Source organism: Sorex araneus, chromosome 1, assembly GCF_027595985.1.
Source record: "Sorex araneus isolate mSorAra2 chromosome 1, mSorAra2.pri, whole genome shotgun sequence".
Taxonomy (NCBI): Eukaryota; Metazoa; Chordata; class Mammalia; order Eulipotyphla; family Soricidae; genus Sorex; species Sorex araneus.
The window spans coordinates 5,094,398-5,121,337 of record NC_073302.1 but is presented as its reverse complement, the minus strand read 5'-3'; the positions used below and the strand labels follow the sequence as shown (position 1 = coordinate 5,121,337).

The 26,940-nt window shown below is 63.8% G+C and overlaps 4 protein-coding genes across 5 annotated transcripts; 2 read left to right on the top strand and 2 right to left on the bottom strand.

Moving 5' to 3' along the window:
* Positions 1-1,550: 1,550 nt before the first annotated feature.
* Positions 1,551-7,394, top strand: CFAP157 (cilia and flagella associated protein 157). Its single transcript, XM_055137622.1, has 8 exons — positions 1,551-1,826; positions 4,383-4,654; positions 5,346-5,499; positions 5,651-5,918; positions 6,145-6,275; positions 6,359-6,850; positions 6,929-7,121; positions 7,262-7,394. The coding sequence occupies exons 1-8, from the start codon at positions 1,660-1,662 to the stop codon at positions 7,331-7,333; spliced, it is 1,749 nt and encodes a 582-aa protein (XP_054993597.1). The 5' UTR covers positions 1,551-1,659; the 3' UTR covers positions 7,334-7,394.
* Positions 7,232-9,010, bottom strand: PTRH1 (peptidyl-tRNA hydrolase 1 homolog). Its single transcript, XM_055137656.1, has 5 exons — positions 8,763-9,010; positions 8,244-8,463; positions 7,969-8,068; positions 7,836-7,881; positions 7,232-7,744 (listed from the first exon to the last, which is right to left on the bottom strand). The coding sequence occupies exons 1-5, from the start codon at positions 8,874-8,876 to the stop codon at positions 7,562-7,564; spliced, it is 663 nt and encodes a 220-aa protein (XP_054993631.1). The 5' UTR covers positions 8,877-9,010; the 3' UTR covers positions 7,232-7,561.
* A 270-nt stretch (positions 9,011-9,280) lies between these two features.
* On the top strand, positions 9,281-21,427 carry TTC16 (tetratricopeptide repeat domain 16). Its single transcript, XM_055137612.1, has 14 exons — positions 9,281-9,419; positions 9,816-9,988; positions 10,512-10,602; positions 10,729-10,872; positions 12,880-12,980; positions 13,071-13,200; positions 14,160-14,374; positions 15,501-15,745; positions 15,906-16,047; positions 16,961-17,126; positions 18,095-18,237; positions 18,325-18,463; positions 19,342-19,429; positions 20,077-21,427. The coding sequence occupies exons 1-14, from the start codon at positions 9,402-9,404 to the stop codon at positions 21,261-21,263; spliced, it is 2,982 nt and encodes a 993-aa protein (XP_054993587.1). The 5' UTR covers positions 9,281-9,401; the 3' UTR covers positions 21,264-21,427.
* A 222-nt stretch (positions 21,428-21,649) lies between these two features.
* On the bottom strand, positions 21,650-25,059 carry TOR2A (torsin family 2 member A). Of its 2 annotated transcripts, none has more exons than XM_004613307.2 (5): positions 24,831-25,059; positions 24,065-24,330; positions 23,322-23,497; positions 22,208-22,335; positions 21,650-22,034 (listed from the first exon to the last, which is right to left on the bottom strand). In XM_004613307.2, the coding sequence occupies exons 1-5, from the start codon at positions 24,985-24,987 to the stop codon at positions 21,790-21,792; spliced, it is 972 nt and encodes a 323-aa protein (XP_004613364.1). In that variant the 5' UTR covers positions 24,988-25,059; the 3' UTR covers positions 21,650-21,789. The 2 variants fall into 2 exon arrangements, with proteins under 2 accessions (XP_004613364.1, XP_054993615.1); XM_055137640.1 differs by lacking the exon at positions 24,831-25,059 and adding an exon at positions 23,613-23,715 and having other exon boundaries at positions 24,065-24,791.
* Between the last annotated feature and the right edge of the window lie 1,881 nt (positions 25,060-26,940).

Here is a 26,940-nt window from a genome sequence, read left to right as displayed (position 1 = left end):
TTCGGAGCCACCACTGGGAAACCAGACAGAGTCGAGAGGTTAAGGGTTGTGGCCTACCTCAGTTTCCCCCAGGCACCCGTCTCAGAGACTTCCTGACTCCTGCTTCTGTGCGGGTGGGGCCCTGTGTCCTCATGCGTGTGAGAGAAAAGAGTCATTTTATTCTCTGTAAGCACGTAGCCAAGGGCTGGAGCAGTAGGACAGCGGGGAGGGCATGTGCCTTGCACGCAGCCTACCTGGGTTCAATCCCCGGCATCCCATAGGGTCCCCCGAGCACCACCAGGAGTGATCCCTGAGTGCTGAGCCAGGAGAAGCCCCTGAGCATTGCCAGGTGTGACCCAAAAAGAAAAAAAAAAGCGAATGCAGCCTACAGACCCTTCACCACAGAACTGAGCCGTGCTGGGTGCCGGGAGCACCACAGGCTGTCTGCCCGATGAAGACTCCCCCACAAGTGCTCAGATAACAAAGTGGACTGGCGGCAAAAGGAGACCCCGCCTGACTGGACTGCACCAAACGTCACGTGCCCGCGGTCAGTTCCCAGGGCTTGGTCCCGGCTGCCCCCCACCCCGAGCAGTGAGTGGTCGGCTCCAGCTCAGGCCACTTCCCAGGCCTGGGGGCTGCAGCCGGGACTCCCTGTGGACGAGCTGCTGCACGGCACAGCCCGGGGCCCGCTGGGTGGCGTTCAGACCGCCTGCTTCTCGCTCCTGGTGACAGCTCCCCTCCGACCCCCCAGTGGCCACGGCTTCTCCTGGCAAGGGCTCCGGGGTGCTGGCGGAAAGGGCAGACATGGGGGTACCTTCCTTCGGGCCAGGTTTTGGTGACTTTATCTTTCTCGAAAGTGCTCCTTTCTGGGACCTGAGAGAGCACAGCCAGTAAGGGGGTTGCTTTGCACGCAGCTGATGCGGGTTCGATCCCGGGCATCCTACACGGTCCCCTGAGCACTGCCAGGAGTAATCCCCGAGCATCACCAGGTGTGGTCCAGAAACCAGCAAATCGCTCCTTCCTAGGGGGGAGCCCGGGGCCCAGCAGCCGCTGTGTGGGAGTGACTAGGCTCAGAGGCGGTTTGCCCGGGCGTTAATCCCAGCACTGCAGATTGGCGTCAGCAGCAGCTACCCACTGGTCTTTCGAGAGCATGGGTCTGCGTCCCTTCTCCGTGCCAGCTGCCTCTGGGGCTCTGCGGTGCGGCCAGGAAGGAGACGCCCCCTCCCCCTTGTCACCACACACACAGCCTGCTCCAGGGAGGGGACGAGGGTCCCAGCGTGGACGGCAAGCCCACCCCCTTCCTGCAGAGGCCCGGCCCCCAGGTACTGCCCTGGGCTCCACCTGGCCCTGCACCTCGCCCGCTGCTGCAGTCACACACGCTCTACCCCTTGCCAGAGCCCTGGTGCCCTCCAATGTCCCCGCATCGGTCCCTGGGGCGGCAGAGCCCGCAGAGTGCCCCGAGACCCTGGCGTCCTGGTGCCTGACAGGTGGTGATCTGGTGTCCCCAGGCCAGAAGCGTCTAGGTCGCGTGGAAGAACGGGCTTGTGCTACTGTGCAGGGGAAGAGGGCGGAGCCCCTTTAAGGCCAGCGCAGCGCTCAGCTTGTTGCTATGTCTGGGACCAACTTCCTTAGCAACCACGTAGTCCCTTAAAGGGGCCTGAGCGGTGGTTGCCACCAGCCATGGCTCCCAAAAAGAAGACAAACAAAGCGCCCAATGAGCTCGAGAAGAAGCGGAGAAGCGGCAAGAAGGATACAGGCACCCCCAAGCCCTTGGAGCCACCTTTGAGCGAGGAGACGAAGGAATTCTACCTCATGCAGATCCGAGACCTGGAGGACAGGCTGGCCCGGTGGGTGGGCCAGCGGGGACCCCCCCCCAGGGATGCCAGGCTGTGCTCCAGCCTCCCGAGGGGGTCCGCATCCCACCCCACCGCCGGTCCCTCCCAGGCAACGTGGAAGGCTTTGAAAGGTTGAGGGAAAATGAATTTCTCCAGCCACTCTCGGCTGTGTGCTGGGGTCCCGAACCCAACTGGCCACCCTGGCCGGGCAGGCCTCCCTCCTGCCCACGTGACTCATCAGGGGGCATCTAGCTGGCCAGATGAATCAGAAATGATACCCCAGGGGTTCCTTCTTCCATCTGCCCTACCCTGGTCTGTGGCACTGTGTGCCCCAATAAACTTACCCAGCTGCTGGCTCAGGTATCCATGCAGGGCCTCAGTTTCCCCACTTGTGAATGGGTCACCCCCTGCCATGACCGTGTAGCATGGGGAGGGGGGATCCCTCGCTCAGAAACACCCGCCCGTAGCCTGCTGCACTTGACTGATTGCCTTGGGAGCCCTCCCCGGCGGTGTGCAGGACTTGCTCCTGGCTCTGCACTCGGGCATCGCTCCTGGCAGGCTCGGGGGGGGGCGGGGGACGGGGTACCCCTCCTGCCGCTTGAGACCCCAGTTTCCTTCCCATCGAGCCGCCCCACAGCCTATTGGGGCCACCTTGAGACAGACCTCTTTGCCAACGAGCAAAGCGGCTTCAGATCCTGCAGCGCCCACCGCTTAATGCGTCCCCCACGAGTGCTCACTACACCCTGGAGACTGTGCCAGGGGCCTGGGCCTGCGCCCAGTGCACCGGTGAGGAGACTGAGGCTCAGGGAGGGAGAGTCGCACTCAGGAAAAGGGACCTCCAGGCAGGGGAGCTCCGTGCCTCTCGCCCGCCCGCACCAAAGGTTCATCACTAAGCCCTGAGCCCCCAGGTGGCCATTTAGCTGCCGTGGGAATGCCAGGTCCTCCGGGCAGGTCTGTTCCAGTGTGCCACTGGGAACCGGTGTGTCACGGAAGCGTCCCCGCGAGCGGAGCACCTGTGTGCTTGGGGAATGCACTGGGAGACAGTGGGCGGCTCTCCAGCCCCGCTGCCAAGCCCCGAGAATGCGGGGGAGGGGACAGGGGTCTGCTGGCACAGACAGACACGCCCTCCACTGCCCAGTCCCCGGGGGAGTCTCCGGCAGGGCACCCGAGGGCAGCTCTGGGCTCGGGTAGGAGGGAGAGGGCTGCATAGCATCGCGATAGTGAAGCCGGGGAGGCCCGACCTCACGTGGGTTCATGGCTGGCCACTTTGGGCTGAGCACCTTGAGGACGGGAGAGAGTCCAGTGGCCGGCACTGGCCTTTGCCTGTGGCCAACCTGAGTTTGAGACCTAGCACCCCATAGGGCCCCCGAGCCCTGCCGGGAGTGGTCTCTGAGCAAAGTCAGGAGTCAGCCCTGAGCACTGGCCTGGTGCTGCCCCGATGTTCCCCTGAAAGACTTAACCCTGGGCCAGAGAGGTAGGGGGCTGAGGTGCATGTTTTGCAGCCACCCTCGGCTGGCTCCCTGGCCCACCCCGGGCACGGCACCAGAGCACTTTAGCATCACCAGTGTGCTCTCGAGCACTGCACCGCTCCATTGACTGAGAAGTGCTGGTGGACCTCTGGGCTTCTAAAGACCCCCCAGAAAGACCCTCGATTTGGGGGGTCAGATTGACTTTGAGTTCTGGTTCTGCTGCTCACGAACAAGGAATTTTTTTTCCTCCGTCAGAGCCTCAGGTTTTCACATCTGTAAAAATTGGTATCATATGGGGGCTGGAGCCATAGCACAGCGGGTAGGGCGTTTGCCTTGCACTCGGCCGACCTGTGTTCGATTCCCAGCATCCCATATGGTCCCCTGAGCACCGCCAGGGGTAATTCCTGAGTGAAGAGCCAGGAGTAACCCCTGTGCATCGCCGGGTGTGACCCAAAAACAAAAAAAAAAAAAAAAAAAAAAAAAAAATTGGTATCATATGGGGCTGGAGCGATAGCACAGCGGGGAGGGCGTTTGCCTTGCATGCGGGCGACCCGTGTTCGATTCCCAGCATCCCATAGGGTCCCCTGAGCACCGCCGGGAGTAATTCCTGAGTGCAGAGCCAGGAGGAACCCCTGAGCATCACCAGGTGTGACCAAATAAACAAATAAATAAATAATGGTATCATCATAGCCCCTACTTCCTAGTCTTTATGTTTGGGAATTGGTCTGGTCTTGTTTTGGGCCACACATGGCAGTGCTCAGGGCTTACTCGTGCCTCTGTGCTCAGGTTCACTCCTAGCAGTGCTCGGGGGACCGTAGAGTGTGCCAGAGATTGAACCCAGGTAGGCTGCGAGCAAGGCAAGCGCCCTGCCTGCTGTGCTCCGGAAAGTGCCCTACCCACTGCCCTGTCTCCGTCGCCCTGATCCCTCACTTCTGCCGCTGCTCAACAGGGACGCAGGAGAGCAGCCTTAGGGCCTGGCGCGGCCGTGGACTGACCCGGGCGCTGTCCCTGCAGAGGACACCAGCAGCGGCTGGGCCGCGGGCGCCGAGGAGGGCGGGGTGGGGAGGGCAGGCCCCGACCCCGGCTCTGGCCCGCGCAGGTACCAGCGCAAGTGGGACGAGCTGGCCGTGCAGGAGAAGCAGTTCCGCCAGGAGTTCGAGCAGCTGGCCACCAACAAGAAGGAGATCGTGGCCTTCCTCAAGCGCACGCTCAACCAGCGCATGGACGAGATCGCCGAGCTCAACGAGCAGCTGCAGAGCCTGCAGCTGGCCAAGGACATGGAGAAGGACGCCTTTGAGGCCCAGCTGGCCCAGGTGCGCCACGAGTTCCAGGAAACCAAGGACCAGCTCACCACGGAGAACATCGCGCTCGGTGAGGGGCCGGGAGCCCGGGGCCAGCCCCGCCCTCACCCTCAGTCTCCCACCTGGGCAGTGGGGAGACGATGTCACCCCCCACCACCACTCTTTTTTCGGGGGGCCACACCTGGAAGAGGGTCAGGAGTTACTCCTGACTCTGAACTCAGATCACCCCTGGCCATATCCGGGGGACCGTATTGGGATGCCAAGGGTCAAACCCGGGTCTGCCACGTGCAGGGCAAACGCCTGACCCACTGGACCATCACTCGGATCCCCATGCCCCCCATAACTGCGCGGCTCCCCACACTAACTCATAGTTGTGCCCCCGGTCCTGGAGACAGGATGTTCCATCCCCCCCTGGGAGATGCCCTCGGGCCCCCACAGCCACCGTTTGGGAGGCGATGTTGTGGACTCGGGATGGCATTGGGCCAGAATGGGGCAGAGGGTGAAGGCCAGAGGCTGTTTGTGACACATTTTCATGAAAAGGGTGAGAGGATCACGGGAGGCTTCTTGGAGGAGGTGGCGCCCGAGCAAGGTTTCACGGGACAGGTGGAGGAACGGAGGGAGAGGAACCCAGACCCAGTGTGGGTACATGGGGCAGGACTGAGAACCACCCGCCTGGGGACAGGGCATCTTAGAGACCCGGGACCAGCGTGGGGGGCGGGGCGGGGCGCGCCTCCACCCCAGCCGCCCTGCGTCCTGGGCAGGGGGGAAGCTGGCAGCCCTCGAGGAGTTCCGGCTGCAGAAAGAGGAGCTCATGGAGAGGTTCGCGGTGCTGGAGGACCAGCTGCGGAAGCAGGAGAGCGAGTACAAGGAGAACATCTACAACGCCGAGAAGAAGTCCATGATGGACAAGGACAGGTGGGCGGGGCCCCGCCTTGCCCTGCGCAGTGGGTGGTCCAGGCCTGGGCTCGGAAGGGGGTAGCGTGAGCCCAGAGCCGGGGGTGGCAGCCCCGCCCCGGGGGGGGGGGCAGGGGAGAGTGCGGACCCCCCCCCCCGCCCCGCCCCGCAGGCTGCGGAAGGAGATCACTCAGCGCGTGAACCTGGTGGCCGCCGAGTTCCGCAAATTAGCGGCCTCCCAGATGTGGGACACGACCAAGCGGACCATCACGGAGAACAACGTGGTGACCCTGCAGCTGTCCAAGGTGTCCCGACACGGCCTGCAGCTGCTGCGGGAGAACGAGGAGCTCAAGAGCGCCCAGTGCCACCTGCGCCAGGAGCTGGAGCTGCTCGAGAGCACGCAGAAGGCCATGGCCAAGAACAACCAGTCCCACCAGAAGGTGCCCCGGGGGCAGGGCCGGATCCGCCCCGGGCCATTCCCGGGGAGAGGCGGAGAAGGGGCCGCCCCTCCGGCCCTGCTTCTCCTGTGTGGCTTCAAGCCCCCCCTAAGCTGCTGGAGTGGAGCTGGGTGGGGGGCAGGGGTGGTGTCCAGAGAGGAGCGTCTAGGCCCCCTGGGGACCAGGGGGCGAGCCCTGGGCGTGAGGGAGTGCCCGCCGGCGCCCACAGGTCATCCTCATGCTGACCGAGAAGTGCCAGGAGCAGCAGCTGGACCAGAAGGAGGCGGAGAAGACGCGCGCGCGGCTCAGCAAGCAGGAGCACTGCCTGCAGCAGTGCGAGGAGGAGAACCGGGCGCTGCGGTGCGGGCGGGCGGGAGGGCGGGCAGGCGGGCGGCCCCTTCAGAGGGAGGGCGAGGCCCGGGCTGACCCTCCTGGGGGCGCAGGAAGAAGCTGGAGCAGCTGAGCGCCGGGCTGGAGCAGCAGCGGGCTGAGGGGCAGCGGCTCCAGCAGGAGCTGGCCAAGGAGCAGGGCACCAGGGCAAGGCTGGAGAAGACCGTGACCCAGGCCACCTCGGTCCTCCAGAACATTCTGCAGGGAAGCAGGAAGTGCTTGGAAGCAGGGTGGGGGGTCCTGAAGCCGGGCAGGGGAGCGGGAGGTTGCCCGAGGGGCTGGCCTGCCTCGGCCTTGTCTTCTTGGGGCGGGGGGGGGGCGCGTCTCCCCTGCCGCTGTGGCTGGAGACCTTGGGAAGTGGGGTCCCGTTCCCCTGAGGGCCTGACGGCCGCGCCCTACACCCCACAGATGCGGCCAGAGGAGGGCAAAGACGCCGAGCTCCTGTTCCAGCTGCAGCAGAGGGAGCTGACGGAGCAGCTGCTGGCCATGCTCAGCTCGGCCCTGGTCCTCGGTCCCCTCCAGGTCCCCTGTCCCCAGCAGGAGAGGTGAGCGGTGGCCCCGCTGGGTGGGCTACAGCCTTCAGTGACATGAGGCGACGCGTGTCCCCCCCCGCCCCCGTACAGGAAGGCCAGCCGGCAGTCCCCCCGCACGGCCCTGGTGAAGCAGCTGGCTGGCATCAGGCCCTACCAGCCCGGGGACCTGGGCCTGGTGCCGCGCGGCTCGGGCATCCCGCCCAACCCCAAGGACCTCCAGCTGCTCTCCCACACCAGCCGCGTGGGCAGGGTGGGCAACCTGCACATGCAGAACAACACCGAGGTGAGGGCACCGGGGGGGGGGGGGGCGGCGCATCCGGGCTCTCTCGGGCTCGGGGCCGCGGCTGGACCCCCACTGCTGTACGCACAGGCAGGGGAAGAATGGCCCCACTCGGCTTCATGCACGCGTCTTTAATCGCTCAGATGAAGTTCGGTATGCAGAAGAGAAGGCTGAAAGGCTGCGGCCATCCTGCAGGCTCTCTCCTTTCCAAGTGAAACAGAGATGCCCACCCCCTAGCCCAGAGACGGACTATCCGGCCACAGATCCTGCCCCCCACCCCTCACCCTGCAGGGCGACCTGGGGCAGCCCAGAGACACATTCTATTAAAAAAATAATAATAACAATAATAAAAATAAATAAACGGAAAGCGTGGGTCAGCGCGGCGCTTCCTGGACAGGGTTGGGGTGTGCGGGCAGTGGCGGTGTCTGCTTGCGGCTGCGGGCTCAGAGGTCTAGCGGAACCGCCTGGCCGCGCTCCTGGAGGTGGTCCAGGAGCAGGTCGGCAGCGCGGTCCAGCACCTGGGACAGCTGCTCCTGCTCCGCAGGCGAGAAGGGGCTCATCAGGTAGGTCTGCACGTCTTCTGGGGGCTGGGCGCTCCCGATGCCCACCCGCAGCCGTGGCATGAGCTGTGGGGGAGCACAGGTGAGGGAGTGTCCCTGCAGACCCACCCCTCCAGGGGACCCCACCCATAGTAAGGAGGCGGTGGGGGGCACTCACGCTCGAGTTCAGGCAGCTGATGCAGGACCGGACTCCCTCGTGGCCCCTTCCAGGGACAAGGAACGGGTGGTTAGGACGTGGGGGGTGTCACACCCCCCTACCCCGGCCCCGCCCGACCCCCTCCGACACTCACTTGGGGCTGCCGGCCAGCTTCAGCGCCAGTTTCCCCAGAGGCTTGTCCAGCTCGTCGTGCAGCAGGTAGACCTCATCGGGGGCCAGCCCCAGCATCTCCGCTGGGGGGGCGGGGGGGACCGGTCATCTCGGGTCGCGCGCCCACGCGGGGAGGTCCCCACGGGGGTCCCCGACGGCGCCGGGAGGGGGGGGTCCCCGATCAGCCCCGCACCGAAGCCGAGGGCGCGCGGCGCTCGCTCCCGGAGCTCCCGGCCCCGCCGGCCGCGCCCCACTCACCGGCCCGGGCCGCGCAGCGCCCGTTGGCGTTCACGCGTCGCCGCGGTCGGAGCAGGACCACCTCGGCGTCGGCCAGCGCGGCCCGGGCGAGGTCGGCGGCGCAGCGCGCGTCGCGCGCCCAGCTCTCCGCCACCCCCAGGCGCTGCGCCAGGCGCTCGAGCAGCGCCAGGCCCACGCTGCGCCGCGTGTCGGGCACTCCGGGGTTCCCCAGGCCGACCACCTGCGGGCACCGGGGACTCAGGCGCGCCAGCTCTCGCCCCCGCCGCCCCGGGGCCCCCGCGGAGGACGGCGAGGGGCGGGGCCGGGGCGGGCGCGCGGGGCGGGGGGCGCGGCCGCGGGCGCAGACACCCGCGACAGGAGCGCGGCGCCCGGGGGTCTGGGAGCTGCCTGCACCCCGGGCCCGTGGCCGGGGTCGGCGGCGGGAGACAATGGGCGGGGGGGGTGGGCGGGGCGGCTCGGCCGTGGAACGGGAGCCCGAAGCCCCGCGGAGTCGCCCCCCGCGGCCCCACGCTGACTCACCAGCCACCGCTTCCCGGAGGTCCGGGGCGCCAGAATGTACTCGTGCATGGGCCGGCTGGGCCAGATCATGGGCTGGAAGATGCCCCGCGGCGGCGACATGTCGCGTCCACTCATGTCTCAGACCTCCGACCGTCTGCGTCTCGGTCTCCGACCCGCTCCCCTGACGTAACCGGCCACCGACCAATCACAGTCGCCCCCTGCGCAGGGCGGCCGCCGGCGGCCAATCCAAGGAGACCGAGCTTGAAAGGCGGAAGGGGCGGGGCGCGTCCCGGAAGCGGCCGCCCCCGCACTTGCAGCGCCGCGGTGTGCCCCGGTTTCGGGCACCCCTCATTGTCCAGGGCTCGCGGGGCCCGCGCCTGCCGTCGGGGTCGGGAAGAGGGAGCCCTGTTCTAACCCCCGCCGGCGCGCCGTCTCGCCGGGACCCCCGGCCGCAGCCCCTTCCTCGCGCTCACCCCTCGGCCTCCCTCCGCGTCAAATTTTGCGAACCTCCGATTGGTTGGATTCCAGGGGGCGTGGCCGGAGGGCGTGGCCTGCGGGCGTCCTGGAGATGGTGCCTAGCAACGTCAGGAGTGGACGAGACCCGGGTGGGGGCCTCGAGGCAGCCGGCGCAGGCCCTGAGGGCCTCGTGGAGGGGGACTCATGACAGACAACCGAGAGGTGCAGAAGGACAGAGCAAAGGCGAGGGGCGGGTCGCAGGAGAGGTTCCCAGTACGGGAGCGGCGGGGACCGTCGTGCAGCCCCCGGAGGGGGCCCTGAGCGCTGGGTGCACCGGGGCCGAAGCGCGGAGCTGGAGGGAAATGGGCTGTGCAGAGGCAGGGTGGGGAAGAGGCCGGGTCTCGGAGCTCTTGGACAGTCGGGGGAGGTGAGGCCGGCCTCTGGCTGGCCGCCGAGGTCAGGGGAGGCTCAGTTTGATCCCCTGCTACGGGGCATGAGGTCACCAGGACGCGGGGGCTGTGGCTAGGGAGATCTAGGACCCGGGACTGACGACAGACCAGGGGAGCAGGTGTGCGTGGGGGGAGGGGCCGTGTGAGACCTGCCTCCCCTCATTTCCAGGACGGTGTGGGGGCTGACCAGACTGCCTCAGCGTTCATCCCAAAGCCATGGGTGATCCCCGCCCCCAAGAACAACCTCCAGCGCATCTTTGGCACCAGCCAGGTGTTCATGAACTCCGAGGAAATAAAACCAAAGGAATCGGGGTTCACGGTGCCCCTCAAAGTCAGGGAGTAGTGAGTGTCTCTCTCCACAAGGGCCCAGGTCCTGACCCAGCACAGCCATGGTCACGCATTGGGCCCTGTTAGCCTCCCTCCCTGGGCTGCCATCCGGTCAGGTTCAATGTATAATACAACTCACCCATGTTCGCAGAGGGGAAGCCGCGGACGGGGAGGCACCCCAAGGACGCCAGCCTGCCTTTTCTGACTCTCCATCCCGATCCCTCTCTTACACACACACCCCGCACTTAGCCCCAGCTGGAAGCCCAGAGCTGATTCAAAGTAAAGGCCACAAGGCCCAGGACCAGAGCCATATAGTACAGTGGGTAGTGCCCTGGCCTGGGCCGCGGCTGACCCAGGTTCTATCTCTGATCTCCCATAGTGTTCCCTGGGCCGCCCCCCCCCCAGGAGAGGAGTGACCCTAGAGCACAGATCCAGGAGTAAGCCTTGAGGACCACCGGGTATAGCCCCCCAAAACAAATAAAAGCAAACAAAAACCAAGTCAGGGCCAGCCTCTGTCCCCCCGACCCCCCGCCTGCAGCTATGTCCGCGGAAAGCAGTGCCTGGAGAAAAAGGACTGGGAGATGGCCGTGCTGTTCTTCTCCCGCGCCCTGCACCTGGACTCAGAGCTGGTGAGAGGAAGAGAGCCCGGGTGGGCGTGGGCTGGCACCCGCTTCTCCCTCCTGCCATGCCTGCCAGCCCCCGTCTCCGGACCAGCAGGTGGCAGAGGGACCACAGCTGGGTGCCCTCCCCCTCAGGTGGATTTCTACGTCCTCCGAGCCGAAGCGTACATCCAGCTCTGTGACTTCTCCTCGGCCGCCCAGAACCTGCGGAAGGCCTACTACTACCAGCCCGACAACACCGACTTCCTGAAGCGGCTCAGCCTGGTGCTTTACCTGAAGGTTCTGATGCTCCAGGCCCACAAGAGACCCCCCCCACCCCACCCCCAAACGGCTTGAGCATGTGCAAGCATGTGCAAGCGTGTGCGCATGTGCACACACACGCATGTGCACACGAGCCTCCTGGTTCTCTCTGTAGCCAGAAGGGCCTTCCTCGCTCCTGGCATCTGCTTCTGTCTTCTGGGAGTCTCTGTCCCTCTGTCCTCTCCTCACCTCACCACCTCCCAAGCCGCCTCCCAGCCAGGGCTGGTGAAGTGGTGCAACACTGTCCCATCCACCGTTCTCCCAGGATAGTTGTCTCCTCGGCACTCCCCCCCCCCCGTTTGCCATTGCTCTTGCTACTTGGGCCTCACCCAGCAGTGCTCAGGGCTCACTCCTGGCTCTGCACTCAGGGATCAACTCCTGGCAGTGCTCAGGGGAGCATCTGAGATGCCCCAGATCAAAGCCAGGCTGGCAGCGTGCAAGGCAAGAGTCTGAGCCCTCTACTACCGCCCCAGTGAACTATCCAGTTGGCACATCCAGCGCCACGAGCCACAGACAGGTGGCTGGTGTGACTGAAGAATGAATTCTACAAACTGCATTTCATTTTTTTTTTTTTGGTTTTTGGGTCACACCTGGCGATGCACAGGGGTTACTCCTGGCTCTGCACTCAGGAATTACTCCTGGCGGTGCTCAGGGGACCATATGGGATGCTGGGATTTGAACCCGGGTTGGCCGCATGCAAGGCAAACGCCCTACCCGCTATGCTATCACTCCAGCCACTGCATTTCATTTTTGTTCGTTTGATTTGGGGGGCATACCCAGAGCTACTCAGGACTTACTCCTGCTTCCGTGCTCAGGAATCATCCCTGGTGGGGCTCAGGGGAACATATGTTTGCTGGCTGGCAGTGGCACCCCAGCGGGTCAAGCATAAGGCCAGCGCCTTAACCCCTGCACTGGAGAGCCCCAGAGTACATTTTACATCTGTGGGGCCACAGGGATTTGGTGACTGTTGTGCCAAATAGATCTAGAACCTGCTGGAATCTGGATTTGCTCAGGCCAGAGAGGTGGAGGTCCAGGTACTTTGCTTGCAGGAAGCCTGGGTTCATGGTTCCCTGGGCACCTCTGGGAGCAACCCCTGAGCACAGAACTGGGAGTCAGCCCTGAGTGCTTTCAGGCATGGCCCAAAATTAAACCCCCAAAAGCACAAAAGAGGTAATAGTCCCGTTTGGGGTTTTTTTGTGGGGGAGGGGAGTTCTGGAGGAGAGGCACGCTTGACAGTGCTCTGGGATTACTCCTGGGGGCTCCAGGGGCCACACGGGAAGCCAGGGGTTGAACCTGGGTCAGCCCCATACCAGGCAACGCCCTCCCCACTGTACTCTCTCTCTCTCTGGCCCAGCCCCTGGCCCCCATTTGTGATCCAAAATAAGATATCCACAAAGTCCTGATTTGTTCCATTCTGACAACTTGAATACCTTGTGTTAAATTTTTGGGTCACACCTGGCAGCGTCCAGGGCTTATTCCTGGCTCTGCTGCGCTCAGAAATCACTCCTGACGGGGTTCAGGGAACCATATGGGGTGCCGGGGATTGAACCCAGGTCCGGCTGCACACAAGGCAAGCTCCCTACCCACTGCACTACGGCTCCAGCCCCTAGTTCAAGACTTGTTTGGGTGCACCCAAACCACCTGCTTCACCCATCTCGGGGGCCTGATCTGCCCGGGCCTCGGTGCTGCTTCTTGCCATCCCGTCTTCTCTCCATCACCCGGGGGTAGCTGGTGGCACCTGGATGCGTGTGGCCTGTGACCTGGCCTTACTGTCACTGCCCTCGTGTCTGCGCTGCTGGCTCTTTGCCCTGCCCCCCGCGACCCCTCCCTGGGCAGCCCCCCAGCCCGTTTCCTTCCATCTGTGTCTCTTCTTTCAGTCTCGCCCAGATCCACAGGGCGGCAGTCTGTCTCTTGTCCCTTTGTCCTGCCATGTCAACACTGCCCTGCCCACAGGGCCGGGCTGAAGTGACCGTCCTGTGTCCCCAGGGCCAGTGCCTGTTCGAGCTGTGCTCCTTCTCGGAAGCCCTCAAATACTTTCTGCAGGCGGCTAAGCTCCAGCCCCAGAGATCCTGCTTCCGGTACCGATGGTGGGTGCTCGGCCCCTGCCCCCCGGCCCACACCCTCCCTGTTCCCTCCCCCCCCCGCACAGACGGAGCCTCCTTGTCCCCCCCTCTCAGCATGGCCTGTTACCTGGCCCTCGGGCGGCTGGAAAACTGCCTCTCCTACATCAACAAGGAGATGAAGCAAGGCCTGGTCAGCGCTGACCTGCACGTCCTCCGGGCCAGGCTCTACAACGCCTTCAAGAAGGTAGTGCGTGCCTTGAGGGCAGGGCAGAGGCAGGACGGGGCGGGGGGGTGCCGCTCTCCCCAGACTGGGGCCCCAGTCTGGCTTGTCGGGTGCTGATCACCCCACTGGCCCCCAGGACTCGGACCCTAAGCAGAGCCTCACCCAAAGTGTCACCACCCAGGAACGATGGAGCAGGAGATTACGGGCAGCAAGGGGACTCCGGGGCAGGGGGGAGGGGCCAGCAGGGAGGGGAGGATCCTCTGGGTAAGAGAGAAGGCACAGGAGCGATGCCGTGGGGCACCCAGGTCTGGGGACACGGGTGTCCTGGGGTGTTGGAGGCCTAGTGCCCCTCTCTGGGAGCTGGGGTGGGGGTACCTCAGGGGAGTCTGCTTCAAAGCCAGGAGGGCGGCAATTATTAGCGTTTGCTGTTGGTGTTGGGGGGGGCATTCCTGCTGCCCAGCTCTGACAGCCCGGGCACCCCTCCTCCCCTCCTCCTCTGGGATCCCCTCTCCAGACACCTGGGGGCAGATGCTGAGGGACTCCCCGAGGGTCACAGCCAGTGCGTGGTGGTTCCTGGAACCCAAGAGCACCCACACAGCCCTGTCATCACCGTCTCTGTCACTGTCCCCTCCTGGCCACGGGCTGGTCTGCCCGCTGGCTGACCCAGACCCGCTCATCCTGCGGATGTCCTCATCCGATGGCTTTGAGGTCAGGAGAGCAGGGCCACTGTGCTGTGACCCGTGGACAGTCACGGTCCGATGGCTGTGCCTGCCCGCCCTGGAGTCAGCCTCCCGGGGGCCTTCCCAGGAGAGGCGGCCCCTGCCCCCTACTCTGTGGCAGGGCACAGCACACCTGCTGCCTCCGGGACGTGGGACCAGTGTGTGTGTGGGGGGGGGCGGGGGACGGACTGTGGTGCCAGGGGCCAGCCCAGGTCTGCCGGGCCCCCTGGCCTGCGCCTGAGACCAGCCTGCCCCCTGCAGCCGAACCTCTGCTACCGCGACCTGCATAAGGCCCTGCTGCTGGACGCCCAGCACCCCGAGACCAAGACCCTGCTGAAGGTGCTGGTGAGCCAGTCCCAGCAGGCGCGCGAGGAGGCGGGCATCCTGGCCGTGCAGGGCAAGCTGAACTACGCGCTGCAGCGGATCAACTGTGCCATAGAGAACAACCCTCTGGACCCCAGCTTCTTCCTCTTCCGGTACTGGGGGGGAGGGGGAGGCAGGGGGGGCTGGCCCGGGGCCCAGGTCAGGCCTGCCCTGCCATGAGCCCTCTGTGTGGTTGGTCTGGGAGAGAACCTGTGACTGCCCAGGCCTCAGTTTCCCCATGTAAGCCCTAGTCCTCTTCCCCTAGCCCCCATTGGGCCCGACATTGACTCGGCCCTGGGGGAAGGTGCAGGCAGTGGCCGTCCCGAATCCCGCCCCCACCGGCAGGCCTTGCCAGGTAACTCAGAGCCATTCAGGGCTTAAGGGGGAGGGGGGTCTAGAGGCTGGTGAGCTCCAGGTTCCCCAAGAGAAAGGACCTATGTTTTTTTTTTGGGGGGGGTCACACCCAGTGATGCACAGGGACAACTCCTGCCTTTGCACTCAGGAATTATTCCTGGCGGTGCTCAGGGAGCCATATAGGATGCTGGGAATCGAACCCGGGTCAGCCGCGTGCAAGACCTATTTTTAAAGGAAAATAACATTATCAGTGCCTGGGCCTGGAGACAGTACAGCAGCAGGAAGAGGGTCTGCCTTGCACACAACCAACCCAGCATTTAGTCCCCCGAACACCACCAGGGGTAACTCCTGAGTGCAGAGCCAGGGGTAACTCCTGAGCATCACTGGCTGTGGCCCCCAAAACAAAACAATAAAATACCCAAAAAGCAAAAAAAAAAAAAAATGGGGCTGGAGCAATAGCACAGCGGGGAGGGCGTTTGCCTTGCACGTGGCCGACCCGGGTTCGGTTCCCAGCATCCCAGATGGTCCCCTGAGCAACACCAGGGGTAAATCCTGAGTGCAGAGCCAGGAGGCCAGGAGTGACCCCTGTGCATCGCCGGGTGTGACCCAAAAAGCAAAAAATATATATATATATATATATATATATATACATACCAATGCCTGGTTCCATCCCCAGCACCCCATACGACCCCCAGCACGAGCAGGAGAGCCAGGAGTCTGACCCGAGACCACTGGGTGTGGTGCCCAGGCCAAAAATCAAACAAAGTGACCTTAGCAGGTTATCCGAGTAGCGCTGCAGGGCTCAGGAAACTTCAGAGGCAAGCCTAGCGCGGCGGGGGGGGGGGGGGGTCCAGCGCGCTCACGTGCCCCCACCCCCCACTCCAGGGGCACCATGTACCGCCGGATGCAGGACTTCGACGCCGCCGTGGAGGACTTCCTCAAGGCCCTGGACATGGTGAGCGAGGGCCACGAGGAGACGGTGAAGCAGGCCCAGCGGCAGCTCCTGCTGGCCTACAACGACTTCGCGCTGCACTGCTACAAGCAGGGCGCCTACCAGGAGGGCGTGCTGCTGCTCAACAAGGCGCTCAAGGACGAGCACCTGGAGAAGGGCCTCTACATCAACCGCGGCGGTGAGGGGCGGGCTCAGAATCCCGGGGGCAGGGAGGGGGGTGTCATCAGCTCCCCCGCCCGCAGCAGCGCCAGCCCCGGGGTGGGGACGGGGAGGCGGGCGCGGGCCGGGCTGGGGGCTCCTGGGTGAAGGCCTGACCCAGCTCCCGCCGCGGGCTCCAGATTGTTTCTTCCAGCTGGGCAACCTGGTCTTTGCGGAGGCGGACTACCAGCAGGCGCTGGCGCTGAGCCCGCAGGACGAGGGCGCCAAGCTGCGCATGGGCCTGCTGCAGGAGAAGCTGGGCTTCTGCGAGCAGAAGCGACGGTGCGCGGGGGCGGGGCGGGGCGGGGCGGGGCGGGGCGGGGCGAGTGTGGAGAGGGGCGGAGCGAGGACGGGAGGGGCGGGGCGATGTGGTGGAGGGGCGGGGCAATGTGATGGAGGGGCGGGGCGAGTGCGGGGAAGGGCGGGGCGAGTGCGAGGCGGGGCGGGCCTCTCCGACGCCTAGGCTTGATGGGACCTGTCTGCGGCTGTCCCGTTAGGACTCTGAAATACCCCTGCTTGAGGTGGGGAGGGGGTGTTGGACCGCCCCCCAGGAGTGCTCAGGTCTTACTCCTGGCTCTGTGCTCAGCGATCACGCCTGGCGGGGCTCAGGGGACCAAACCCAGGTGCAAGGCAAGAGCCCTACCCGCTCCAGCCCCTTGAAAATACCCATCTTATTTTCTACGTTTTCAGGAAAAGTCCTTCACTTGAGTGTTGTTATGGCAATGCTCTGGGTTTTTTTTTAAACTACTAGACACTTAGGTGTTATGTAATATATAACTGGGAACACTGATGTTCCATCACCTCCCTCTACCCATTAAAAGCTAGGTGAAGATCCCTCCAAATTGTCTCCCATGCATATACTAATAATAGTGATCATTTACACAAGTGAGATCGTAGGCCAGAGCGATAGTACAAAGCGATGTGAAATTTAACATTTAAAAATATATATCCGGGGGCCGGAGCGATAGCACAGCGGGTAGGGCGTTTGCCTTGCACACGACCAACCTGGGTTTGATTCCCAGTCTGGGCCCACGGACAGCTCAGCTGACAGGAGCGGAGCAGAGAGCATGATGGCATGGCCAGGGACAGGGGGGACAGACACCCACCAGTTTCCCCAAGCTCCCCGATGAGGTCCTCAAGCCCCCATGTCTCCCCAGGGCCCCCACTCAAGGCCTGTGACCCGCTTTTTCTCCAGGCACTTCGACAAGGCGGAGACCCACTTCTCAATGGCCATCCACCACAACCCCAAGAAGGTCCAGAACTACCTGTTCCGAGCCAAGACCCGGCAATTCCTGCAGAACACTTTTGGGGCGCGTCAGGACGTTGCTACTGCCCTGCTCCTTAACCCCAAGCACCCAAAGGTGTGTTCCCCACGGGCCAGGAGGTCAAGCTACAGTCACAGCCTGCACAGGCGGCGCTGCCCGCTGCCCAGGAGACACGGGGTTTCCTGCCAGCACCAAGCACTGCTCAGGATCACTGGCTCGGATTGTGCCACAGCCCTTCCTCTGTGCCGGGCACTTCCCTAACCTGGCACCCTGCTTAACCCTCTCCTGCCTTCCCATAGGGCAAGTAACATCACCGTGGTCCCTCTGCTCCCTAGCTTACAGGAGAAGAGGCTCGGCGAAGCCAGTCCCCACGCCCGGTCGCCCCGTTTAGAGGTCAGACCCGACCAGTGTGGCTCCAGAATTCAGGATTCTCCGAACTGTCCCCTTCCCGAAGTCTCCTGATCATATGGGGGCTAAAGGGCCTGGCCCTGGGGCTGGAGCCATAGCACAGCAGGGAGGGCGTTTGCCTTGCACGCGGCTGAGCTGGGTTTGATTCCCAGCATCCCATAGGGTCCCCTGAGCACCAGGAGTAACTCCTGAGTACAAAATCCAGGAGTAACCCCTGTACATCACCGGGTATGACCCAAAAAGAAAAAAAAAACTTTAAATTAAAAAAAAAAATGAAAATGAGGTGTAGGGGTTGGCAAGAGCACAGAGGACAGGGCACAGGCCTAATATGCACCCGACTCAGGCACGATTCTGGGCCCCGCACACTCCCCCTACTCCACCGTGTGTGGCTCTGGAGCCCCCAGCACCCCCAGGGTGCGCCGGGTATCCCCAGAACCTCAGGGCCCAGCCACACGTATCTCGGGCCTTTGCACTGAGCCACAGTCCCGGCTGGCCTAGAATCGCTGTGGGGCCCCCGTGAAACAAAACGGTTCGAACACCGGCCCCTCTTCAACCCTCACAAAGGCTCGAGGGGCCCCTCACGGCCAGGTAGCACCACCCACCCCTGCTGCCCCTGCCCCGGGCCACTCAGGGCTTTGTCCCCCTTTGCCTGGCAGCTGCTCCCGCTGCTGGAGAAGCTCTTCCCGGGCATGTCGGTGGAGGAGGTGCGCAAGACCAAGGTGTGCCAGCTGGCCCAGCAGCAGCTGCGGCAGAAGCTGGAGGACAGCGAGCAGAACAGCCTCCCGCAGAGCATCCTGGGGTGAGCGGGGCGCCGGGCAGCGGCTTCCTCGGGCGCCCGCCGCCCGGTGCCAGCACTGACGGGCGTTCTGGGCCCCCCGCTTGGCAGGAAGCTCAGGGAGCAGGAGCTCGAGCACCAGAAGGTTCCAGACGCAGAGCAGCAGCCGGAGCTTCTGCCGGAGGCCCCTGAGGTGAATGAGTCCACACCGCAGGCCTCCAGGGCGGAGCCGAGAGTCCCCCGCAAGAAGGTGAGTGGGCTGGGGCTGGAGCGACAGCACAGCGGGTAGGGCGTTTACCTTGCATGCGGCCGACCCGGGTTCGATTCCCAGCATCCCATAGGGTTCCCTGAGCACCGCCAGGGGTAATTCCTGAGTGCAGAGCCAGGAGTAACCCCTGAGCATCGCCAGGCGTGACCCAAAAAGAAAAAAAAAAAGTGCGCATATGCTGCCTGAGCCCATGTGCTGCTTGCACCCACGTGGCCGAGCACATGTGTCGCCCGCATCTCCCCTCTTGAGATGTGTACTTTCATGCTTTCGTACTTTTGTGTCTAAAGCTCGGTTATGTGTAGGGGCTTCCTCCACCCTTGGAGAAGCCCGCGTTCTCTCATGAGCGTGTTATTTTCACTGTTCTCTCTCCCACTTGTCCCTTCTCCTTCCCTCAGAAACCTCTAAATAAAATCTATTTGCTTCAAAAAAAAAAGAAGGTGAGTGGGCCATGCACCGCGGCTGGGGGGCTGGTGGGCTGGGGTGCAGCACCCCAATCCGAACCAGAGCTGGGGGGTCACGGGAGGCTGGAGCTGACCCTCACAGCTGCCTCCCCGCACCCGCCCACACTCACCTTCATGACTGCGGGTGTGTACCAACGTGGGTGTGTGCTCCGGGTGCAATTTTTTTTCTTTTGTTTTGGGGCCTCACCTGGTGATGCCAGAGCCCGTCCACACCGGAACTGACGTGCATCCAGTCTGGAGGAAACTGAGGCCTGAGCCGCCTGCCTCCTGTCATGACCCCTCCTCACCTCCCAGCCTCAGTCCTCAGCGAGCCCCTTGAGGCGCCACCCAGTGTGTGTTGGGGGTCCCCAGCCCCTCGGGCCCCAGAGCCTGGCAGTGGCAGTTGTCTTCCCGTCCCAGGAGAAGAAGAGGAGGCCGGCGCCGAAAAACAAGGAGTCCTCGTCCAACAGCTACCTGGACTCCACCTTTTCAGGCCCCATCTTGGCCAGTAAGTCCCCAGTGCTCTGCCCCCATGCCGGGCGCCAAAGCAGCGGAGCGGGCAGAGGTCAGCGGTCGCAGACTGTGGCTCTCAAGGGTGCAGATACCTGCAACCTGCCAAGGGGACCTGGGGGCTCCCAGGGATGCCCCCGCAAAGCCAGTGGCCCTTTCTCGCTGCCCTCTTGGCCTCTCCCTCTGCCAGCCAACACACCTAGGCACATGCCCCCGGGCTTTCGCCGGTTGGCAGGGGACGGAAGGGACAAGTCCCAGAATGCAGGTGTGAGGCGTCAGAGGCGGCCCACAGGAGACAGATAAGAAGTGCAGTGTGGGCTTCCAGGGGCACGGAGGCCCAGAAAGCTGCGGGTACATTTAACCCCCTTGAGGGGGTGTTCAGGACACCCACAAAGTGTGCCAGGGAGTTGCCTGCAGGAGGGGTTGTGGTAGAGGCGGAACCAGGTCCGGATGGGCGGAGCCAGGTCCAGATGGGCAGGGCCGGGTCTGGATGGGCAGGGTCTCCTGGAGCCCCGCCTTCACTTCCGGGGAGGCGGGGCTCCGGGAGGCCCCGCCCACAGGGTGCTGGGCGCAGGGAGAAACGTCCCTGGCCAGAGCTGCCCAGGCCTGATGGTCTGATCGCTGCTCCCCACCTGTCATTCCTAGTCAGCACCAGGACGTCCCCAGAAACTTCAGAGACATCCACCGTCTGCTGGGACTACAAGAGCACCTCAACCACAGGAATATCCAACTCCTCCGTGAAGGCCGTCCAGTCCTCGGACATGGAGGAGCAGAACCAAAGCCCCAAAAAGACCCAGGGCCAAAGCCAGACCCCCAACAAGAGCAAGGCCCCCCCGGCCCAGAGCCAGCATCCCTGCAAGGGCCCGGAGGCTGCCCAGGAGCCAAAGCAGAAGCACAGGAGCAAGGGGGTGCAGGGCTCGAGGCAGCGGTTCCGAAAGGTGCGGGCTGTCCAGGACTGGGGCTGGAGACTCATCCGCGGGCCCCCCAAGCGCAAAATTCTCCAGGACCCAGGCTTGAGCCCTGACAGCAAAGTCAGCCCAAGCCAGAGTCCTGGCGAGAATGAGGTCACTGATGAGCACACCCAGCGCCCCATAAAGATCAAGGTCACCTACAGCTGTACCGTGAGTCCTGGCAAGATCGAAATTGCCCAAAGCCACAGCCAGAACCCTGGCAAGCCTGAGGTCACCCAGGGCTATGGGTCCAGTCTCAGCAAGCTCGAGACTTCTCAGAACCACAGCCAGAGTGACAGCAAGACCCAGACGACCCCAGAAGAGAACTCAGTTCCCAGTAAGACCGAAGGCACTCAGGACCAGAGTCGGAACCCTAACAAGACTGACGCCACCCAGGGCTTCAGCCGGAGTCCCTCCAGGCCCAAGGTCACCCGAAACCAGAGCCCGAGTCCCACCAAGGCCAAGGGCCACCGGAGCCCGAGTCCCACCAAGGCCAAGGGCCACCGGAGCCCGAGTCCCACCAAGGCCAAGGGCCACCGGAGCCCGAGTCCCACCAAGGCCAAGGGCTACCGGAGCCCGAGCCCCACCAAGGCCAAGGGCAACCGGAGCCCGAGCCCTAGCAAGTCCAAGGTCATCCAGAACCAAAGTTGGAGCCCCACCAAGACCAAGATCACTCGGAACCAGAGCCCGAGTCCCAGCAAGTCCAGAGTCACCTGGAGCCTGAGTCCCACCAAGTCCAAGGGCACCCGGAGCCGGAGCCCGAGTCCCAGCAAGGCCACGAATGGCAACGGGCAGGGCCAAGGTCCCAGAACGACCGAGTTCAAGGGTCACAACCGGAGTCGCGGCAAGACCAAGGTCGCCCGGAACCTCAGCCGGCAGTAACAGCGCCCTCCACGGGAACCACGGAGCCCCTGCCTCTGGCTGGTGCTGGGGGGGGACTGCACCCCCACACACACTGCCCAGCCAGGCAGCCTCCTCCCAGAGCTATCGAAAACCTCAGCCGACACTCCTCTGGTCTCACCGCTATGTTTATTGTGCGTCATTTTACAAAATTAAAAAATGTGAAAGCCAGATCCCACTGGCAGCTTGAGTCCTTCCATCTGTGGGGACTGAGAATCCCCAGCACAGCTGGACAATTCTGGGGTGCGGGGTGCGGAATGTGGGCTCCAGGGGCCAGAAGTAATGGGTAAGCACACACACACCCCTGTCCCTGAGTGACGATTCACAGTTCGGAAGGCCAGCCTGGAGGGGGAGGCCAGGACGTCCCATGGGTTAGGACGCAAAGGCCAGTCAGGCTGGGTAGGGAGCCGGGGCCTGCCCGGCCAACACTCAATGTCACGGTGCCCCTCCAAGAGGCCCCGGGGTGGCCTGGCCTGGGGAGGAGGGCGGCGGGGGGGGCCCCGGCACGTCAGAGGAAGAAGGAGAGGCGGGAGGCGACCAGTTTGCAGCCGTTGGAGGCAAAGAGTTGTTCTTCCTCGGGGAAGAAGGTGGTGCTGTCCAGCACGGCCTGGACCACGTCCTCTCTGGGCTCCAGGCCCAGCTGGTCCAGCTCGTTGAACACGCAGTGGCGCACGTGGTGCCTCTGGAGCGGCAGGAAGGGCACCAGCGTGTCCAGGAGCTGCTCCTCCAGGATGCCCGAGCGCCAGAAGCCGTCTGCAGGGGCAGGAGGGACCCTGAGCAGCTGGCCCGGCGCAGGCCGGCCGGGGCGGCCCCGGGAGAGACGGGAGCGCGTGCACCGGTGCCAGGGCCCAGGCTGTGCCGAGAGCAGCAGCCCCCACCCCACAGGAAGCAGAACCCAGGGGCGTGGGGTCCCGCGGCCCACTCACGGTGGGGGTTGTCCAGCACGGCCTGGGAGATGAGGGGCGCCAGCTCCTGCAGGTGGATCTCCTCGCGGTCCCGGCGGCTGCGCCACGCCTCCAGAACCACCTGGTTGATCTGCTCATCGCCAGCATTGCTAGAATCACAGGGACCCGAACCCAGACTCAGGCGGGGGGAGGTGGGACCCTCCCGGCCCGCCTGGCACCTGATGCGACTGAAGGGGGGACCAGCTCAGGGCTGGCGGGAGCCGGGCCCTCTGGCAGTGCTCCAGAGCTGGAACGCTCCCAGTACAAGTCCCCGCTCCTCCTGTCGGAGCTGGGGTCCACACCCACGGCCCCCAGACTGCCACCCCATGGGCCACGTGCATTTCAGTTGACAGAACACTCCTGGGCCCCTTCACGACTCTCCCTCACTTTTTTTTGGGGGGGGGTCACACCCAGCGATGCACAGGGGTCACTCCTGGCTCTGCACTCAGGAATGACCCCTGGCGGTGCTCAGGGGATGCTGGGAATCGAACCCTGGCGGTGCTCAGGGGATGCTGGGAATCGAACCCAGGCTGGCCATGTGCAAGGCAACGCTGTGCTATCGCTCCAGCCCCTCACCCAGTCTCTAGGACCGCGTGACCCCAAGTGGATGACAGCGATCCCCAGGTGGAGGGAGGGGCCAAACAGAACAGCCCGGGGTGCAAACTCGGGGGCGCTTTCCCCGGGCCCCAGCAAAAGAAGCCCCGGTAAAAGTGCCGACCTCACTAAAAGGTCACGGAGTACTGGGTCGGCCTTGTCAAGCGGAAGTTGCTGGGGTTCACAGCGGGGATGTGATTCCACCAGAGGGCTCGGACGGGCCTAGAATCCTGTCCTGTTTCACCCACATCCTCCTAGCCCCGAAAGGATCACGGGGGGGGGGGCTTCCCTAAAGAAATGATGGGGTGCAAAGAGGTGGGGCTAGGAGGGAATCAAGGGCAGGGCAGGTCCAGCTCCCCACATTAACCGTCTCCAGAGCAGGGGTGAGAGACTGCGAGGAAGCAGCACGGGCCCAGGTTGGGGGGTACCGCATGCCGCCGCGGAGGCAGCTCAGCCCGCAGCCTCAGCCCCCGCCCCGCCCCGCTGTGAAGCCGGGCCCCACCTGATGAAGATGAAGATGGCTTTGCGGTAGTTGGTCCCGTAAACAACCCATGAGGGGCCCAGGAAGGGTCTCAGGACCTCCATCAGGCCTGGGGCCAGCTCGTCCATCTCATCGAAGAGGAAGAGGGAGCGGCCGCAGGCAGTGAGGTTCCCCTGGACCCAGTTCTTAAGATCCTTCTGCGAGGGAAGAGGCAGGAGGTTCAAGGGGGCCTGGAGCTCCGCCCCTCGCCCCACCCCCACCTCCTTCCTCCCAAAGCAGGGGCTGGGCCCCATCCCAGCACCCAGCACTTACTGCTGGCCTCCAGAGGGGCAGAGGCTTGTCCCAGGTCATACAGCGGGTCGTCGGGAGGAGCGGGGCTCAAACCCAGTGGCCTTCCCTGACACCCCTACCGTTTCTACAAAGGGACAAGGTCGTGACCTGTCCCTAAGTGGCCAAGCAGTATTGCCGGCGGCTGCAGGCTCCCGCCTCAACGACCCGCACAGGCGGGCGCCCACCCCGAGAGATGCACGCAGCCGTCCCGCCTCCAGGGTAGGGACCCTGCTTGCCCCTCCACCCCCACCCTCCCACCCCCGCCCAGGACTCCAAGGAAGACAGATCCCTGGCAGGCGGGTCTGGCTCTACAACGGAGGAGGAGGCTCCAACTGGCTGTGTGGCCTGAAGCAAGTGACTACCCCTCTCTGGGCTCGGGGCTCAGTCCCCAGGAAGGTCCGGGCCCCCCCACACCCCCAACCCCTGCCGCCTACCTTGTAGCGATCCATCTGGCTGGGGTGGGGGAAGTGGATGCGAGGGGAGAAGTGGTGCACGTGGGGGCTGTGCAGGCCCCCCCGGAAGAGGTAGCGTGCCAGCAGGGCACTGACCAGGGACTTGCCGGTGCCCGAGCCGCCGTGCAGGGAGAGGACCAGCGGCTTGGCGGGCGCCGGGTCCTGCACGAAGGCCCGCAGCGCCTTCCCCACCAGCGCCCTGGCCAGGGGCTGGCCGGCCAGGTGCTGCGCCAGGTCACACTCCAGACCTAGGGCACAGGGAGGGCCGGTCAGCGCGCAGGGCACGCGCCGGGAGCCTGGCCGGGGGGCGCACCCCCGGGGTGGGGGCTGCTAGGGTCGCGGGCGCCGATCCCGCGGCCCGGGCCGCGCGCACGCCGGGCTCGGCTCGGCAGCGCCCCCGCCAGGCGCCGCTCGGGGTGGCACCCAGGGCGCACGCACCGGCCGTCAGCGGGGGCGCCCCGGGCCCGCGTCCGGACGCCTGAGCCCACCCGCCGGGCCCCGCGCGGCCGGGCCTCGCCTCCCCCGGGCAGCACCTGGTCGGGGCCCCGCAGGACGGCCCCCAGCTCCCGGCCCGCACCCCGAGGCCCGGCTCTCGGGCCCCTCCGGCCAGGCCCACTTCCGGTCCCGGGGTCGGAAGTCGGAGGGGACAGTCCTGCCCGGGGAGGGTCCCGCCCCCAGTGCCACTCTCCGGGTTCGGCCCCGGTCCCGGCCCGGGGTTCGCGCGCCCCCGGATGCCGCCGCGCCTCACCCGGCAGGTCGGGCCGGAAGTCGCACTCGCAGAAGGCGCCGAAGCTGCAGCGCAGCGAAGCCATGTTCCAGGAGGCGGCGCCGACTGAGGCCGAGACCAGCCCGAGGAGCCCGAGGAGCGAGCCCCAGGGCCGGCGGCCGCCCGCCGCAGCCGCCATCCGTGTGAGGCCCGGGCTCGGTCAGGGCGGGCGACCGGCCCTCCCGGAAACTACGACTCCCGGCATGCGCCGCTCCGCCGAGCCCTGGGCTTGTGGCCTACAACTCCCAGCATCCCTTTCGCCCCTCGCGAAGGACCGCCCCATCGTCCCGCTGCAGGGCCCGAGGATGGCCTCTCGGGGGCGCCCGCGAGCCGTCCTCTCTGGGGTGGCGGGTCGCGTTTCCATGGCCACGGTAACGCAGGGACCATCCTGGTAGCACGCAAATAATAACGGATTATGACCACCAAGGGTGACCTCACAACTGCAGAGAAACTTCGTTGGCACTTTACACCTTGCAAAGTGTCTTCCAGTCTCTTTTTCATTTTGTTTGGTTCTGTTTTGGAGCCACACCCGGCGGTGCCCAAGGCTTACCCCTGGCAGGGTCGGGGCATCATACGTGGTGCCCGAGGTTGAATCCCGGTCAGCCGCAAGCAAGGCAAACTGCATCCCTTTTCCATCCACTTGTTTCTTTTGTATCATAAACGAATACTCACCTAACCGTTAGGGATGAGTATCATTGGGGGCTGGAGCGATAGCACAACGGGTAGGGCGTTTGCCTTGCACGCGGTCAACCCGAGTTCGATTCCCAGCGTCCCATATGGTCCCCTGAGCACTGCCAGGAGTAATTCCTGAGTGCATAAGCCAGGAGTAACCCCTGTGCAACGCCAGTGTGACCCAAAAAGAAAAATAAAATGGATGAATATCATTAATGTCTTCTTTGAGATAACTGTCATGCTGAGAAATGGTGCAGTTTCCGTGGGGGACAAACATACCAGTGTTCTGTCAACAGAGGACCCATGTAACTGTTCTGTCTGAATTGCGATGGTCCCTTATGTAATGGTCACTAGTGGTTTACCATGAGCCCAAGAGAGCAAGTTCTGTTACTGTCCCGTAGTACGAAGAGGATGTTGGGAGCCCAGAGGTTAAGCCTCTCAGCCGAGGTCCCCAGCCAATAGGACTAAGCAGCTCTAATGCACAGGGACCAGTTTCTAACAGTTAGAAAACAAAGGACCCCCCCCCCTCTTCAGTGTACAGGCTCAAGGCCTGATGACCCCACTGCCCCCCCACCCTGCCATCACAGAATGGGCCTCCTCAAAGATTCCTGGTCCCCCTCCAGACTGTCACATCCCCACAACCCTGCACAGCAGAAAACTTCTGTGGTCATGTCTCTGAGCCTGAAAAGAAATTAGTTTCCTCTGTTGAGAAAAAGGAAAGAACACCAACGGAGTTTCCAAAGGCGGGAGGATCTCATACATGTCACATTAGAACAATGAAGCAGGGGCCAAAGAGATAGCAGGGCTTTAGCCTTGCACACAACCAACCCAGGTTTGATCCCCAGCACCCCAGATGGTCCCCTGAGCACACCAGGAGTTATCCCTGAGCACAGAGCCAGGAGAAAGCCCTGAGTACTTCCAGGTATGACCTCAAAACCAAAATATAAAAATTAAAAAGCAGGCAAGAGCAATAGTACAGCAAGTAGCGCATTTGCCTTGCACATGGCTGACCCGGGTTCAATCCCCGGCATCCCATATGGTTCCCCGAGCACCGCCGGGAGTGATTCCTGAGTGCAGAGTCAGGACGAACCCCTGAACACTGCTGTCGGTGACCCAAAAGAAAAAAAGAAGTAAAAAAAAATTAAAAAGGACCATAAAAGGTCAAAAAGCATTAAAAGGGGGATATCCATGCAGCCAACCTCAGTTGAATCGCTGCCACCATACATAATCCCCCACCCACCGCCAGGAGTGACCCCTGAGTACGCACTGGGATTTGGAAGTGGCCCAAACACCCAAAAATAATGACCAAAATATGGACAAAGGCTAACGAAACAAATCCTTAGACTGACAACAGCATGAAGGATACGAAGTGGGATGGTTCACAGGGGTCTTGGCAGCTGGCGGGGTCGGTACAGAAAAG

What these genes read in the sequence shown, in the direction of transcription:
- TTC16 (XM_055137612.1), top strand. An exon ending in TGCACCTGGACTCAGAGCTG is followed by an intron (nt 10,603 to 10,728) that starts GTGAGAGGAAGA and finishes CCTCCCCCTCAG; the next exon opens with GTGGATTTCTACGTCCTCCG. An exon ending in TTAACCCCAAGCACCCAAAG is followed by an intron (nt 17,127 to 18,094) that starts GTGTGTTCCCCA and finishes TTTGCCTGGCAG; the next exon opens with CTGCTCCCGCTGCTGGAGAA.
- TOR2A (XM_004613307.2), bottom strand. Translation starts at nt 24,987, where the DNA reads ATGGCGGCTGCGGCGGGCGGCCGCCGGCCCTGGGGCTCGCTCCTCGGG. An exon ending in CTTCCGGCCCGACCTGCCGG is followed by an intron (nt 24,331 to 24,830) that starts GTGAGGCGCGGC and finishes CCTGTGCCCTAG; the next exon opens with GTCTGGAGTGTGACCTGGCG. An exon ending in CGTGCTGGACAACCCCCACC is followed by an intron (nt 22,035 to 22,207) that starts GTGAGTGGGCCG and finishes CTGCCCCTGCAG; the next exon opens with ACGGCTTCTGGCGCTCGGGC.
- PTRH1 (XM_055137656.1), bottom strand. Translation starts at nt 8,876, where the DNA reads ATGAGTGGACGCGACATGTCGCCGCCGCGGGGCATCTTCCAGCCCATG. An exon ending in CCTCCGGGAAGCGGTGGCTG is followed by an intron (nt 8,464 to 8,762) that starts GTGAGTCAGCGT and finishes CGGTGCCCGCAG; the next exon opens with GTGGTCGGCCTGGGGAACCC. An exon ending in GCGCTGCGCGGCCCGGGCCG is followed by an intron (nt 8,069 to 8,243) that starts GTGAGTGGGGCG and finishes CCGCCCCCCCAG; the next exon opens with CGGAGATGCTGGGGCTGGCC.
- CFAP157 (XM_055137622.1), top strand. Translation starts at nt 1,660, where the DNA reads ATGGCTCCCAAAAAGAAGACAAACAAAGCGCCCAATGAGCTCGAGAAG. An exon ending in TCCATGATGGACAAGGACAG is followed by an intron (nt 5,500 to 5,650) that starts GTGGGCGGGGCC and finishes CCCGCCCCGCAG; the next exon opens with GCTGCGGAAGGAGATCACTC. An exon ending in ACATGCAGAACAACACCGAG is followed by an intron (nt 7,122 to 7,261) that starts GTGAGGGCACCG and finishes TTAATCGCTCAG; the next exon opens with ATGAAGTTCGGTATGCAGAA.